Source organism: Marmota flaviventris, chromosome 7, assembly GCF_047511675.1.
Source record: "Marmota flaviventris isolate mMarFla1 chromosome 7, mMarFla1.hap1, whole genome shotgun sequence".
Lineage (NCBI taxonomy): Eukaryota > Metazoa > Chordata > Mammalia > Rodentia > Sciuridae > Marmota > Marmota flaviventris.
In genome coordinates this window covers 102788053-102801851 of record NC_092504.1, presented here as the reverse complement: position 1 = coordinate 102801851, position 13799 = coordinate 102788053, and the positions used below count along the sequence as shown (strand labels likewise).

The window sequence follows — 13799 nt, the reverse complement described above, 5'->3', positions numbered from 1 at the left end:
TGACCTGTGCAGGATAATGATCTGCACCATCTTCACCATCTGAATCCATAGCCTTCCGGTCACCATTTCCTCCATTCTTACTTTGGGGGTTTCCATCTTTTCATTTGTTCTTATTGTACTCTAGGTATTAATCTTGACCTATTGCAATTCACTAATTCATTCTTCATCTGTTTCTAGTAAACTTAATCATTAATTTCTTACCTTTTGTCATTATATTTTCTAATTCTTGAATTTCTTTTCATTTTTATTTTTTCTAATTAGTTATAAATGACAGCAGAATGTATTTTGGTTCATTGAACACAAATGGAGCACAGCTTTTCATTTCTCCGGTCATATATGATGTAGAGTCGCACCATATGTGCAGTCATACATGTTCCTAGGGTAATGATCTCCATCTCATTCCACCAACTTTAATTCTCGAATTTCTGATTGGTTGTTTTTCAACTCAATCATGAAGTAGTTTTCAGTTTCTGCCGATTAAAAAATATATGCATTTCTTTTATATATATTTTTTCAATAGGCATAATATTTATAATAGCAGTCAAAATTTCTAATATCTGAATTCTTGAAATCTATTTCTGTCATCTGTCTGCTAGTTCTAATATCTGAAGTATTATTTCATTTTACCTGATGCCTTTGATTTTTTCTAAAACAATTTATTCAGACATTATTTGAAGTAATAATGTGAAATCTAAAATGAAGATACTTTCCACCAAAGAGGATTGTGGTGTTTTCATTTTTTCCTGACAGGCATTTGGAGTCTCTATAAATGTTATACTAACTTAAATTGAAATTTTAAGACAATTACAATTGAAAGTCGAGACATTAAAATTAGAGACAAATTATGCAATCTTAGTTTTTAATCCAAAGGATTGAGTGGAAACTGGAATTTAGAGAGATGTCTTTAGAGTAAAACAAATTTTGATGACTTCTTTTTCTGTAACTTATTGTGTGACTTTGAGTTGAAACTTTCTGTTCCTAAGTTTTCTTATTTAGCAAGAAAGTGCATGGCTGGTAATACCCAAATCATATTTCTTTCTTTTTTTTTTAGTTTCCTTTGCCCTTCTTCCTTGATCTCAAGGTACCCATTATGATGTGTGTTATTTTTGTTTTGCTTTGTATTTTTGAGTACATTGTGTATTATTTTGAAAGTGGTGCCCATGCCTTTTTACCATCTTTCTAACTCTACTAAGCATAATTCTTTGATGCAGTGGCTGCTTAATGGATGTTATATGGATAAGTCAATGAGTAAATAAATTTTGGAAGTAAGTGCATATATAAAAGTGTATATAAAACTGATTAAACCAAGCTAAGTATTACCACGGAAGAAAGAAGTTTCTCTTCTATTATTGTTCCCAGAGCTTTAATCTAATTTCTGTTGTTAGGTTTACCTGTCCAATATATTGGCTGTGCATCCTTGTAGAGAACAACAGACCTGAGTTAGAATTTACAAAGAGTGATCTAAATCTGTAATACACCTTAAAAATAAGTCTTTAAAAATAATATGGATCCAGGTGACAAATGAGAGGATAGAATAAAGGTTTATGTAGAGTATAAAATTTAAAAGGCATGTTCATTGATAATTCATCAGCTCTCTTTAAAAGAACCTTTAGTATAACCATTTCTATTCTGTACCTTTAATCAATTCTAGTTGACATTGCCATGAGCAGATTTTAACAACAGATCTGAGAAAGGGATCTGCTTATCTTGGGATTTATAAAAGCAAAATTAAAGTCATTTCTAGGAAGAAACTTAGCACACTAAGGAAATGTATCAATTTAGTATATTGAACAATTGCTCAAAAGAGATATAAATGAAAATGAACCATTAGTAGTTTATATAAAAGTATACATTGGTATATTATTCTTGCCACATTTATCACTTAGCTACACAATGTAGTTGATGGCTTAATTTTTTAAGTATCATTTACCTCAAGGAGTTTATTGAGTTTCTTGGTGATTAAATTATTGCTCAACTTAAGAGATCTGTTTGAAGGTGCTTAAAAATAGAGAATGCTTATGACCCAAAATTGTTGACAGAATAGTCAGCCCAATAAGATTCTCCATGAATGTTCATTCAATTGGTTTGGTTTGCCAGTTGATGATGTTCTTAATGTAGACATCAATGGGTGGCATATGAAGAAGTACATGCTTTCTGTTACATCATTTATTACATGATACAGGCATCTAAGATCATATTAATTACAGAACTTCCTGGTCATATTTACATGCTCCCTGAATTTGATCTTAATTTGTGAATTTCTTTAATCTGCTCTGATTCTAATGACCTTAGGACCCACTTAGGATTATTTGCACAATGCTTAGTAGTCATTGCCATAGTATGTTTTGTCTAAATAATCAAAAGCAGCAAATTTTATCAATTGTCTGGAAATTTTATTACATACTTTAAAATACATAAATAATTTATAATCATCAAGATGTGTTGTATTTTATACACTGACATTAAAGAATTGAAATGAAATTTTACTCATGTATGCCATTTATATTTAAATTAATACTAATAGAAATTTCTATTTCATTCTCAACATCTCTAACCTACTGATTTAATAATCTATCAATATTCATTAGCATCAAATAGTACTATAACAGGAAAAAAGTCAGTAGCTTAACTAAATAAATATTGGAGTTTCTTGATTTCTCCCCCATATATTATAGAACTCTAGAGAGGATCTGCTGGGCCAGGCGGGTATGGCATTTCAAGTGTCAGAGACATGGATTTCTGTCTTGTTTGTCTGTGATGTATGGTCTCAGATAGTTACCAGGGCACCAGGCATCATATGTTCGTACCAGCTGGCAAATAGTAGGAAGGACAGCAAAATATGTTGCAGAAACCACACTGCTTACATTGTTTTGGCGGGAATTAGTCACATGGAATTGCCTTGCCTAAATTAGGACTACAGGTTGTCCTTATTTTTAGTGGTCTAAAAAGGAAAAAAACAACTGTAATAAAAGGAGAAACTCACTAATGGGGAACAATTGGTAGTAATCTGCCCTTTCTGAACCATCCATTTACTGATTCATTTTATTCTAAAATGACCTAAGCAATAAAATTAAAAAAAGGATACCTCAATAACTAGTTACATTATTTTCATCCTTTTTTTTAAAAAAAAAAGGCATTACTACAGCAAATGAAATTCTGTGATCCTGATCAATTAAAACATTTAGTCCATGGTGAATTTTAGGGCAGAAAATTGAGCATTATACTGGACAATATTTTTGCAACAGGTGCAGTGATTTTATTAGGCATTTACTTAGTGTCTTTGAATAAAAGCCAAAAGCAAAATACTGCTTTACATCTCAATAAAGGCTATTTTGTGTATCCCTAAAGAAAAATTGTTCAAAAAGAAAATCTTTAGGTTTTCTGGCTTAAACCCAAAGAAAGATTTTAGCCTGCCCAGAGGGCTGGATGGACTCTATAAACTATGAATGGTTATTATAAATATTACTATTGCTGAAATATTTCTGGACAAGTTTAGCAAAGTATAGATTATTTAATTCTGTCTTCCCCCTTTCTTATATAAAATATTTGACCATACCTTATCAGCCATGTTTTTAGGGGGTGATAGAGGCTCTGTTCCTCTAGGAGGCCTTAGACTATCTCCTGACCCGAGCGAGCGTCTTCACTAGGAGATTTCATGGTGGCCTTGGCATGTTTTTGGAGGAGACGGCTTTGAGGGAGAAGCATGCCAACCACCATGCACCAGAGCGTGTCACTCAGAGGTCTTGGGTTTTGGGATCCGTGGATCAATCCTCCTGCAGTCCTTCCTGCACCCTCCGTTATTAGGGCCTAACGTCCTCACTCCATGGGTGTGTCCTCCCCCAAGCGGAGGGGGCCATGGAGGAGTGATAACTTAACCCTTATGGCAAGGGCAGAAGATGGTTGGTCAGAGCTGTTACTTACACTTTTATATAAGAAAGAGATCTGTGGGGATGTAAATTTAAGAAATAAGCCTGAGAGAAGGGTAGAACATCCTTTTAAATGTTGGCAGCGCGGTCTTCCATCTCCAGACGATGATAGTGGACCTGTATGGGCTTAGAGGCCAAAATATTAATCTGTTCTTTAATAAATTTTACCAGCCTGTTTATAATGCAGGGTCCTATGGACACCATTAAAAGTAAACCCAACAAAGGGCCTAATAGGGGAAGAAGGTAGGGTAGAAATCCATTAAGCCCAGTCCAGAGGGGATTTTCAAATAGTCCCTTCTTCTCTTTTCTAGATCTTCTTGAAGCTGCTTAATTTTAGTGCGTACTATGCCTGATTTATTGGCATAAAATCAGCATCTTTCCCCTAAGGCCAAGCAAATACCTCCCTGGTTAGCTGTCAGCAAATTTAAGCCTCGTCTGTTTTGAAGGACCACTTCTGCCAGGGAGTCTATTTGGTCTTGTAAATCTTTAATGGTTCCTGATAGAGTTTGTACATCATCTATAAGTTGTTGAGATAGGCGATGGTAAGAGTGTATAGCCGTGCCTAAGCCAGCTGTACCTGTGCCCACAGTAGCTGTTATTCCAAGGCTGGCAAGGAATGGTAAGGCCTGTATTGCCCGCCTGTGTCTCTTGACTAAGGTGTCTAGGCTAGGAATGGGTAGAGGTTCGTCTCCTGGGACAATAGTTATATCAGGGAGTAATAAGGCAAGAACACAGCCACCGGTCCAATTCGCTGGAAGCCTGGGGAAGGCTGAGTTTCCTCCACACATAAAAACTGTGCCACTGGGGGGACAACGAGATGGGGTGGGTGAGGAATAATTTTGTACTGTTGAGCAATTTCCAAAGGAAGTAACTCCAACATCAATATCATAGGTATTATTCTGCATCGCGCCTAAAAGACATGATGTCAAAGTGCCTATAGGATGTACTTTAAAAGGAAATCCAGGTTGGCATGTATTATCATTGTCTATGATAGAATTAATAGGAACTGCCATAGGCATGATTGCCCCTGTTGTCATGCAGAGCCAGCAATCACCAGCAAGGGTGGGGTTGGAATTATTAAGCAAGGAGAAGGTAGTTTCCAAAATATCTAATGTATTGGTATCTAAATCTGGGACTGGGATTTAGGCAGCATTAAGGGATGATATGTGAGCTCAGGGATTTGGGGTTTCAAAAGTTTGATTATCTAAAGATGCTTGACAGCATCAGTGGGTCCTCCACCATCAGAGACCCCTGTAGGGGCCTTAATGGGCCAGCAGGAGGGCTTACCGACAGTGCCTTGGCATCCAGCTGACTGTAACTTGGTGTATATGCCTTCTCCTCCCTGGTCAAAGAGAAGAGGGGTATAATGAATAGTGGTCCCCCCTGCTGCATGAGTTTTAGTTAGGGTGGCTTCGAAAAATTGTTCTCCCTGCTTGTTAACACAAATTGAGGCTGACACATAACAAGAGACATGCATTGCCTGGGTATGTGTGCAAGTTGCAGAACAATTTTGGAGAGCTTTACTTGTACTGGGGGGAATAATCTTTGGCTTGTTAACACATACCCATTTAGGCTGATGAACTCCTCCGAGTTTATGGTCAACCTAGCCCCTGACACTGTCTTTTCATACCAATTTTGCCCTCGTAACGTTAAGTGTTCTAAAATGACATTGAACTATTTGTTAGAGTTTAAAAGACAAAAAAGGATACCTCAATAACTAGTTACATTACAATAACTAATTCAGGCAAAGCAGTGGTGCACACCTGTAATCCCAGGTGCTTGGGAGGCTGTGGCAGGAGAATCAGGAGTTCAAAGCCAGACTCAGAAAAAGCATGCTGAGCAACTCAGTAGACCCTGTTTCTAAATAAAATACAAAATAGGTCTGGGGATGTGGTTCAGTGGTCAAGTGTCCCTGAGTTCAATCCCCAGTACTTCCCTTCAAAATGACAAAAATGTAAGTATATAATGGAAGTAGCAGTAAAAATCAATCTGGTAAACTTACCAAATTAGATAGTATACCAAAAAGGTAAGTGATTTTTCTTATAGTAGTAGTAGAGAAATTATTTTTGCAAATAAAATGTATGTTTATATCAAAGTTATAAAATTGTTTAGCAAAAAACTTTAGTAAATATGATATGGAATACCTTTTGGTTAATTTATAGGTACTTAAAATATTCAATCTTTTCACAGTTATATCTCTATATTATATCTGTCAAAATAAAATTTTATGTACTTTAACAAATATAAATAAAAATGGTAATAAATACAGTAAATGCATCCTGTTGTATTATTAATTAATTTTAGATAGATCCTAAGGTGATAATAAACTCATGGCTCTTGAAGTTTTTCAGTCACTTTCATCCTACTTTTGATATGGAAATTATTAAACAAGAAATGATAAGAAATTAAGTGATTAAAAGTTTTTCAATAATATAATTCATTAATAATGCATAAACTATAATACTAAGTTAATTATTTCAAAGCATAAGACAGATTTTGGACTTTGTAAGCAAAGTTCTTTAAAGAATTAGTCTTTGCTTTTAGGGAGCAATCTTGATTGACATCAAAATTTCTTTTATTTCCATGTAGGAAGAGCCTTTTGTAATGGTCTCTGAAAATGTCTTGGGTAAGCCGAAGAAATACCAAGGCTTTTCCATTGATGTTTTGGATGCCTTATCTAACTACCTGGGTTTTAACTATGAAATTTATGTTGCGCCGGATCATAAGTATGGAAGCCCACAAGAAGATGGGACATGGAATGGCTTGGTAGGAGAGCTGGTCTTTAAGGTAAGAATTTATTTATTTGTCTTATACCTAAAGATTCAACTGTAACCCCTGGAACCCTTAATTTCATTTAAAATAAGTGAACTACAAGGCATTAGGTTGTGGTGTCAAATTAAAACCTCACCAAATGCTATTTTATGAAATTTTTGGAAATAAAATTAGGTGACAAAATGAAACTAAATTTAAAAATATTTTCTATAATAAAACAGAATTTAAATGAAGCCTTTACCTTTGGCAACTCATGTTCTAAACATTTTGTCAAGATATAGTACATGATGAAAATCACAATGTAATTTTCAAGCACAATTCATACAATTGTTGTCTTTTAAAATTGCTATGTTATTAAAAGAGAAAGAAAGAAGGAAAGAACCAGAGAAACAGAAGAAAGGAAGAGAAAGAAGGAAGGAAGGGACGGTGGGAGGGAGAGAGAGAGGGAGGGAGGGGTGAGTGAATGAATGAATTCTGATCCCTGAAGGGCTAAATATTTAGTTTGGGTAACGAAACAAGTTGCATTTATAATTATATTTTCTCTTGTTCTTTCAATTCTCAAAAAGATATTTCAACATCTCTTTAGCTTTGTCAGTGTTTGCTACGATTTTTGAAGCTCTGATATTTATTTAATGCATATACATTTAAAAGTACAGTGTCTTCATGATACATTGTTGAATAGTTGGGTTTAGATTTATAATTTACTATTTCATTTATATATTTCTTCCTCTGTTCCTTCTCTTCCTGACCTTTTTCGGAGAGGGATATAAATTGAAATTACTTTAATATTTGATTTTATTGTCTGGGTTGCCTTTTGACCTATATCTATATTTTTCTTATTTGTGGTTAGTCTACAGATTACACCATGCATTCTTAAGTGAAAGCATTCTATCTAAAACTAATATTACACCACCTCAAATTTCAAAAATTAATGAGCTTTCATCAATATAATTCCATTTATATCCACCCTAACCTTTGTGCTACTGTAGTTATATATGCATGCCTTATTAATTTCACAAAAAAATAAAGGTTTGATTTAAGCAATTAGTTATCTTTCAAAGGTAAAAAAGATTAAAAATCGGTATTTCACTGCTTATCTACTAATGCTGAGGTTCTTTATTCCTTTTATTTATCTGAACTTCTGTTATCATTAAACTTGAAGCCAAAAATTTTCTTTGGACCATCTTGAAGTATAGTCCTGTAGGTGGCATATTCTCAATATTTATTGACTTAATATGTGTTTACTGAGCTGCAATTTTTAGTGATAATCTTACCAAATAATCAAATTTGGAGTATAACTTTTTTGTTTTTGTTTTTAGGGTTTTTTTGTTGTTTTGTTTTACTATGAATGACTCAACATTTAATCTGTATCTCCCTGTTATAGGCAAAAATTGGAATCTGTTGTTTGTCTCTTACAAACTTCTTCCTATTCTTTTCTGCTGTTTTTTTATAGGGAGCCCCCACAATTTGCATGTTTAGTTTAGGTGTCAAAATTGATTTTTTTTTTTTTTTAGTTTAGGTGTCAAAAAATGGATTCAAGGGAGATTTATACACAGATCTGAGGGCTCCTCTGACCACTCTTACTGCCTTAAACTCCATCATCTCACACACTGTGATGTACTAGATAGTAAAGTACTTTCTGCTAGAGCTCTATCACCTGAGCTAAGATGGGCCCACAGTGAATGACCCATATAAAAGCAGACCTCACCTAGTACAGTCATATTTTCAAGGACTGAACATCCTCCAGTCCTTGCCTGTTTTTTGTGACCTAAACCACCACTGTTTTGGTACAATGATGGGAGAAGAAGCCAAACTGCAAAAGATTATGTAAAAACGTGGAAGTGAAAAGGTGAAAGTGGCCTGTCTATATATTGCTCTTTTAGAAAATTTAGAGGAGAGGAAGAGAGACAAAGATAATAGAACAATTTTTGATTTTGGTAGGGTGTTGTTGTTTTGTTTTGTTTTTAAGCTCACAGAGACTTGAGTGTAATTATAAGATGAGGAAGGAGAAGAAAGAAAAATAATTTGAGAAAAGGAATTTAATAGATGAAGGACAAAGATCCCAGAGTAGATTGAAGGGGGGCATTAAATTGAGAATTAATTTTGATGAGGTAAAGATGTTTCCTTGATACTTAAAAAGTATGGTGAGAATGTATCTTTTTAATCTATAGGTCAAGATTGGGAGGCTGAGGAAGATCATATCTCATCACTTCAAATTTCTTGATAAAAATAGGAGTTGAGGGCTGGGGTTGTGATTCATGGTAGAGCACGTGCCTAGCATGTGTGAGCACTGGGTTTGTTCCCCAGCACCACATTAAAAAAAAATAAAACAAAGAAAGTTAAGGTATAAAAAAATAGGAGTTGAAGTGTGTTGACAGTGATTGGGACAGGTATTACCTAAGAGTCTACAGGAGAGTAGTGAGAGATTGAAATAGATACTGAGGGACTCGACTGACTTCATAATGGATGAAGGATAGATCCATGACACTGAAGATCAAGATGAGGTTTATATAAGACTGGCATTTTCATTGCAGCTAGTCAGCACAAAGGTGTGACTTTCTACAGCTGAGATTGAGAGCCCAAGTGGAGAAGCAGAGAAGATTAAAACATCCATATCAAGGCTAAAATATGGTAGGTGAACTTGGCAAAAGAATCAGTGAGATGAAAGAATAGCTAGAGTGATCAAGGAAGCATGGCCTTGATCAGGGAGAGAGAATCTCAGGGAAAAAAAAATGGGAGATAAAAATTTGGGAAAATTAATCAGATCATCAAAATGAGATTGAAAAATAAGTAAAATATAAATGAAAATACGATTGAGCCAGTAGATTATATAAATGAAAAAGTGAATGAGCCAGTAGATTAGAAAGAGATAACCAGAGACTGAAATATAGAACAACTATCTTTGATCTTGAGGATCATCGTAGAATATCAGAATATATAAAAAGAATAGTAGTTTACAATGGCCCATTAAGGAGAGCTGAATATGTAGAACACAGGTGATTTTTAGGGCAGTAAAATTGATACTGTAATGGTGGATACATCACTGTCATTATGCATTTGCTAAAACCGTAGAAACAGTGAACTGTTGACTTTAGTTAATAATGTATTCATATTGGTTCATCACAATAACTTTGGAACCACACTAACGTAGCATGTCAATAATAGAAGAAACTATTTGTACTTCCTGCTCAACCTGTAAACCTAAAACTTGTCTTTTAAATAGTTTTTTAAACAGTGGCCCAAACTGATTGTTGTGAGGAATATCTACTTTGATAGAGAAATCTATTAGGTTGGTTAAATTTTAGGATAAAGACCAATATTTAACTACATGTCTAAGTTTTCAGAACAGGTGAAGACATGATGGTGCAGTATCTCTGGTAGAGGTAATAAGACAAGTTCACCTCAGAAAGCATATGTAATTGACAAAATAAAAATGGAGATCACATGCATGGAGTTTCATCAATAATGAAAAAGAATCAAGTGCCTTGACTATCTAAGACAACAGGCAAAAACTTCAGGTCTCTAGGATATTAAGAAAAATGATGAAAGTGAAGTCTCACTCCATGAAAATTCAAACTAAAAGTATATTTTTGCCCAAGTCACCCACCAGCTCTTGATCTCTTTCTGTGCCTTCTCTGGTCATCTCCACTGCCACTCTGTGTGATCCTGTACATGGTTCATAGGTCATTGCTATAGAAAATAATGACACTTGACTAAGTTCACTTCAGTACCCTAGGGGCTAATGTCAGCAGAACTTTGACTTTTTTTTCTTTAACTCATTAGATCTTGATCCTTTATTTAAATCCTACAATGGCTATTCCAGACATTTTCCATACTTTCCAAATCTCAAGTCAAGTCCAATTTTTTATTCCTGGCATGCTTCTCATTTTGAAAGTTTATGGTTTACTGTAAAGACTAAGAGCATCTAATGTTAGTCCCTTGTTTCCTTGCTTTTTAACTTCAAAATCCTTCCATTTATTCTCTTATCCTTAGTGGCAACACAAAAAGCCTTGAATAAAACAGACATTAGCTATGGATACCTGTGATACATCTACTATCGATGTGAGTCTAAGTAGATCTTTGAATCACAGTATCCACCTCTGTGGAATAAAGCTATTGCTAAGATTAACCAAGAAAATCAACTCAAGAATATGCTGCAAGGAAGGTGTATTAGTCAGCTTTCCCTTGCTGTGGCCAAATACATTACAAGAACAAATCAGAGGAGGTAAAGTTTATTTTGGCTCACAGTTCAGAGGTTGAGTCCATAGTTGACTGAGTTCATTCCTCTGGGCCCAAGGTGAGGCAGTACATCATGGCAGAAGGTCAAGGCAGAGGAAAGGTGCTTAGGACATGGAATCAGAGAGAGGGAGAAAGGGGATGGGATCACAGGGCGGACCCTTCTAGGGAGCTTCCCCAGTGACCTGCCTTCTCCAACCATGTCCCATCTGCCTACAGTTGCCACCCAGTCAGTCTATTCAACTAGGATGGACCTAATTAGAATATAGCTCTCATGATCCAATCATTTTACCTCATATGTTCCTTCATTAACACAGGAACTTTGGGGGAACACCTCATATCCAAACCATAACAGAAAGTAACTAGATCTCATCTCATCTTCTGATGTGGTAAAATCATTCCCCCAGAGTCTATGTTTTAAAACATAATAAATTCAACATTTATATTAGAATATATTTAGAAATTATCTGTCAGGATTTGCTGATAGATTAGATGCGGAGGTGAGAGAAATACTCAAGCCAATGATCTCTTCTAAACTTGAGGCTTTTAACCACAACAGTAAGAAAAGACATCCTGTTTTCACATCTAACACCAGATCCACTAGCTACTTTGCCCTAGCCATAGTCGTCCCTTCCCTGGGTTGAAGTGATAAAGAGGTGCAGTTGCTTTCCCTCTTTCCATTCTTGACTTCCTTCAATATATTTTTTAACACAGCAGCCAGAGTTAACAGTCACTCTTCTGGTGAAAGGCATTTGATGGTTTCCCATTTCACTCAGTAAAATTCATCCTTAAAAATGATCTACTTAATCTGCCCTACCAACTACCTTGGTGATCCCTTTTATCTCTCTCTTATTAACCATGCTCCAAGTTTGTGGTCTTCCTTTCTCTTCCTCCTACTCAACTTGACCTTTGTAATACTCAGTTTCATATGTCTAGAATGCTCTTCCCCTGTTATTCTTCCTTCCACCTCATTTTTTTTCTTCTACTTTCTGCTTAACAGTTTTCAGAAAAGGCCTTCCATGTCCACCCCATTCAAAAAAAATAACTTCTGATCTCTACTTTGGTTATCCCCTCTTTTCTGTTTTGTTGTTTTTTATAACACGTATCAAGATTTTATCATTTTTACCTACTTGATCAGTCAACTTTCCCTGCTAGATTGTAAGGCTGATTTGAGAAGATGTTTCTTGTTTCATTTATTGATAACACTTTAGTATCTAGAAAATACTTCCACATCAAATAATATATAGCAGTTAAGTACTATTTTAAGATCTACATTAGATAATTATCTTTCAGGCACTCATTACTATCAACCAAACTACCACAGCCTGCTAAGCTTGTCTTTATGAAAAAAAGAAGTTTCATTTTTATTGAAAGGCTAAATTTGGGGCCTTTTCCTCCTTCAGTTTTAAGCCCATTTTTTTATATAGCTTGTCATGTTCAGTCTCACTTTTCTACAACCGCATTGAGAATGGTTTCATTTACTGGCATAAAGGGAACTCAGGAAAGAAATATTTGGGTATAGAAAATATATAGGGTGAAGTCAAGACTGTTATTTTGGACATAGATAATAACGGTCATGTCCTTTATAGGTTTGGCTCTTTAAGTTCTCACAGTGATTCAATAAATTAGTTATTATCCCCATAATGATTTGATAAAATAGATAGTTATTTAATAAAATAGATAAAAATCCAAGACATAGAGATTTTAAGTAGCATGCTCAAGGTCACCCAGCTATTTAGTGGAAGAACTAGGATCTGAGTTTAAGTTGTTTGATTCTGGAGACCATTGTTTTAACAACTATCAATAGACCTCTTTGGAGTTATCCAAACAGAAAATGAAAGAAGAAATTTGATATATGAGTCTAGAGTTCAGGCAAGGGGTCTGGAATGGACTTGCACATTTGAGGCAGATCAGTATATAGATGAAGTTTGAATTGCCCCTCTGCCTTTCTTGACCCCACTTTCCCCTCTGTTTTCAATTTCCTTCACAGTCCTTGCTCCTTCTCACTGCTTGAACATGGTATTCTCATCTTAAAAATAACTTCACCATATTTTCTAAGTAATATTAATTAGGTGTCTTTGGTTGCAAAAGACAATCCAGTTGAAATGAAAAGACAATTTAATGGTTCACAAAATTCAACTGCCCAGGGATGAGACCCAGACTCATTTCGTTACCCTTGGTATTGCTCTCTCCATCTCTCGCCTCAGTTTTCCTTGTGGTTGCTCCAATTTTCAGGCAGACTTTCCTTTCCTGGCAGTAAGTTGACTTTCAGCAGCTCCAGGCCTAGATTTCAGCCTCTTATCTATACCAATATAAACATCAGTTCTCTTTTACCAACAGTGCCAACCTGGAGCCTCAGCTTGAGTACACACTGGCTCTGATTGCATACTTCTGTTTCCAAGAGGAAGCAGTATCCCCAGAATAAGGGTGCCAAGAGCCCACTCCAGTACTGAAGGAAGGAGTGGTGGCTTCATGCAGAACACTTGGAGTAAGCATGGGAAGTACTCCCCAAGGAGAAGTTTCCCCAAGGAAAAGCAGGATGTCCTTAGAGGAAGGGGGAAATGAATAATAAGTAAGCAAAACAATATCCTCAGAGGCACAAAAATAATTAAATAGTTATAAAGAAACTATCAATAATTACATGTACAAAAATTTAATCATCATTAAATTGAAAAAAATATTATAAGCTTAATAAGTTAAATTAGAAACAAAGGCTGCAAAATATTGCTAACAATATTTTGATATTTTGAATTATTGATGTCACTTTTGCACTGCTCCACAAAGCAGACATAAAACCCATACAAAAATACAAAGATTCCAGTAGGTAAAGATAAAAGATAAGAACTTAGAGTTTCAAAAGAAGAA

General features: G+C 35.3%; 1 protein-coding gene across 2 annotated transcripts in view; it reads left to right on the top strand.

Moving 5' to 3' along the window:
* Positions 1-13799, top strand: part of Grid2 (glutamate ionotropic receptor delta type subunit 2) — a 1380466-nt gene that overhangs the window by 1048041 nt on the left and 318626 nt on the right. For both annotated transcript variants that reach the window (XM_027926659.3, XM_027926658.3), the window contains one exon: positions 6516-6713. In XM_027926659.3, the coding sequence (XP_027782460.1) occupies positions 6516-6713 (198 nt within the window). The remainder of the gene's footprint in view (positions 1-6515; positions 6714-13799) is intronic.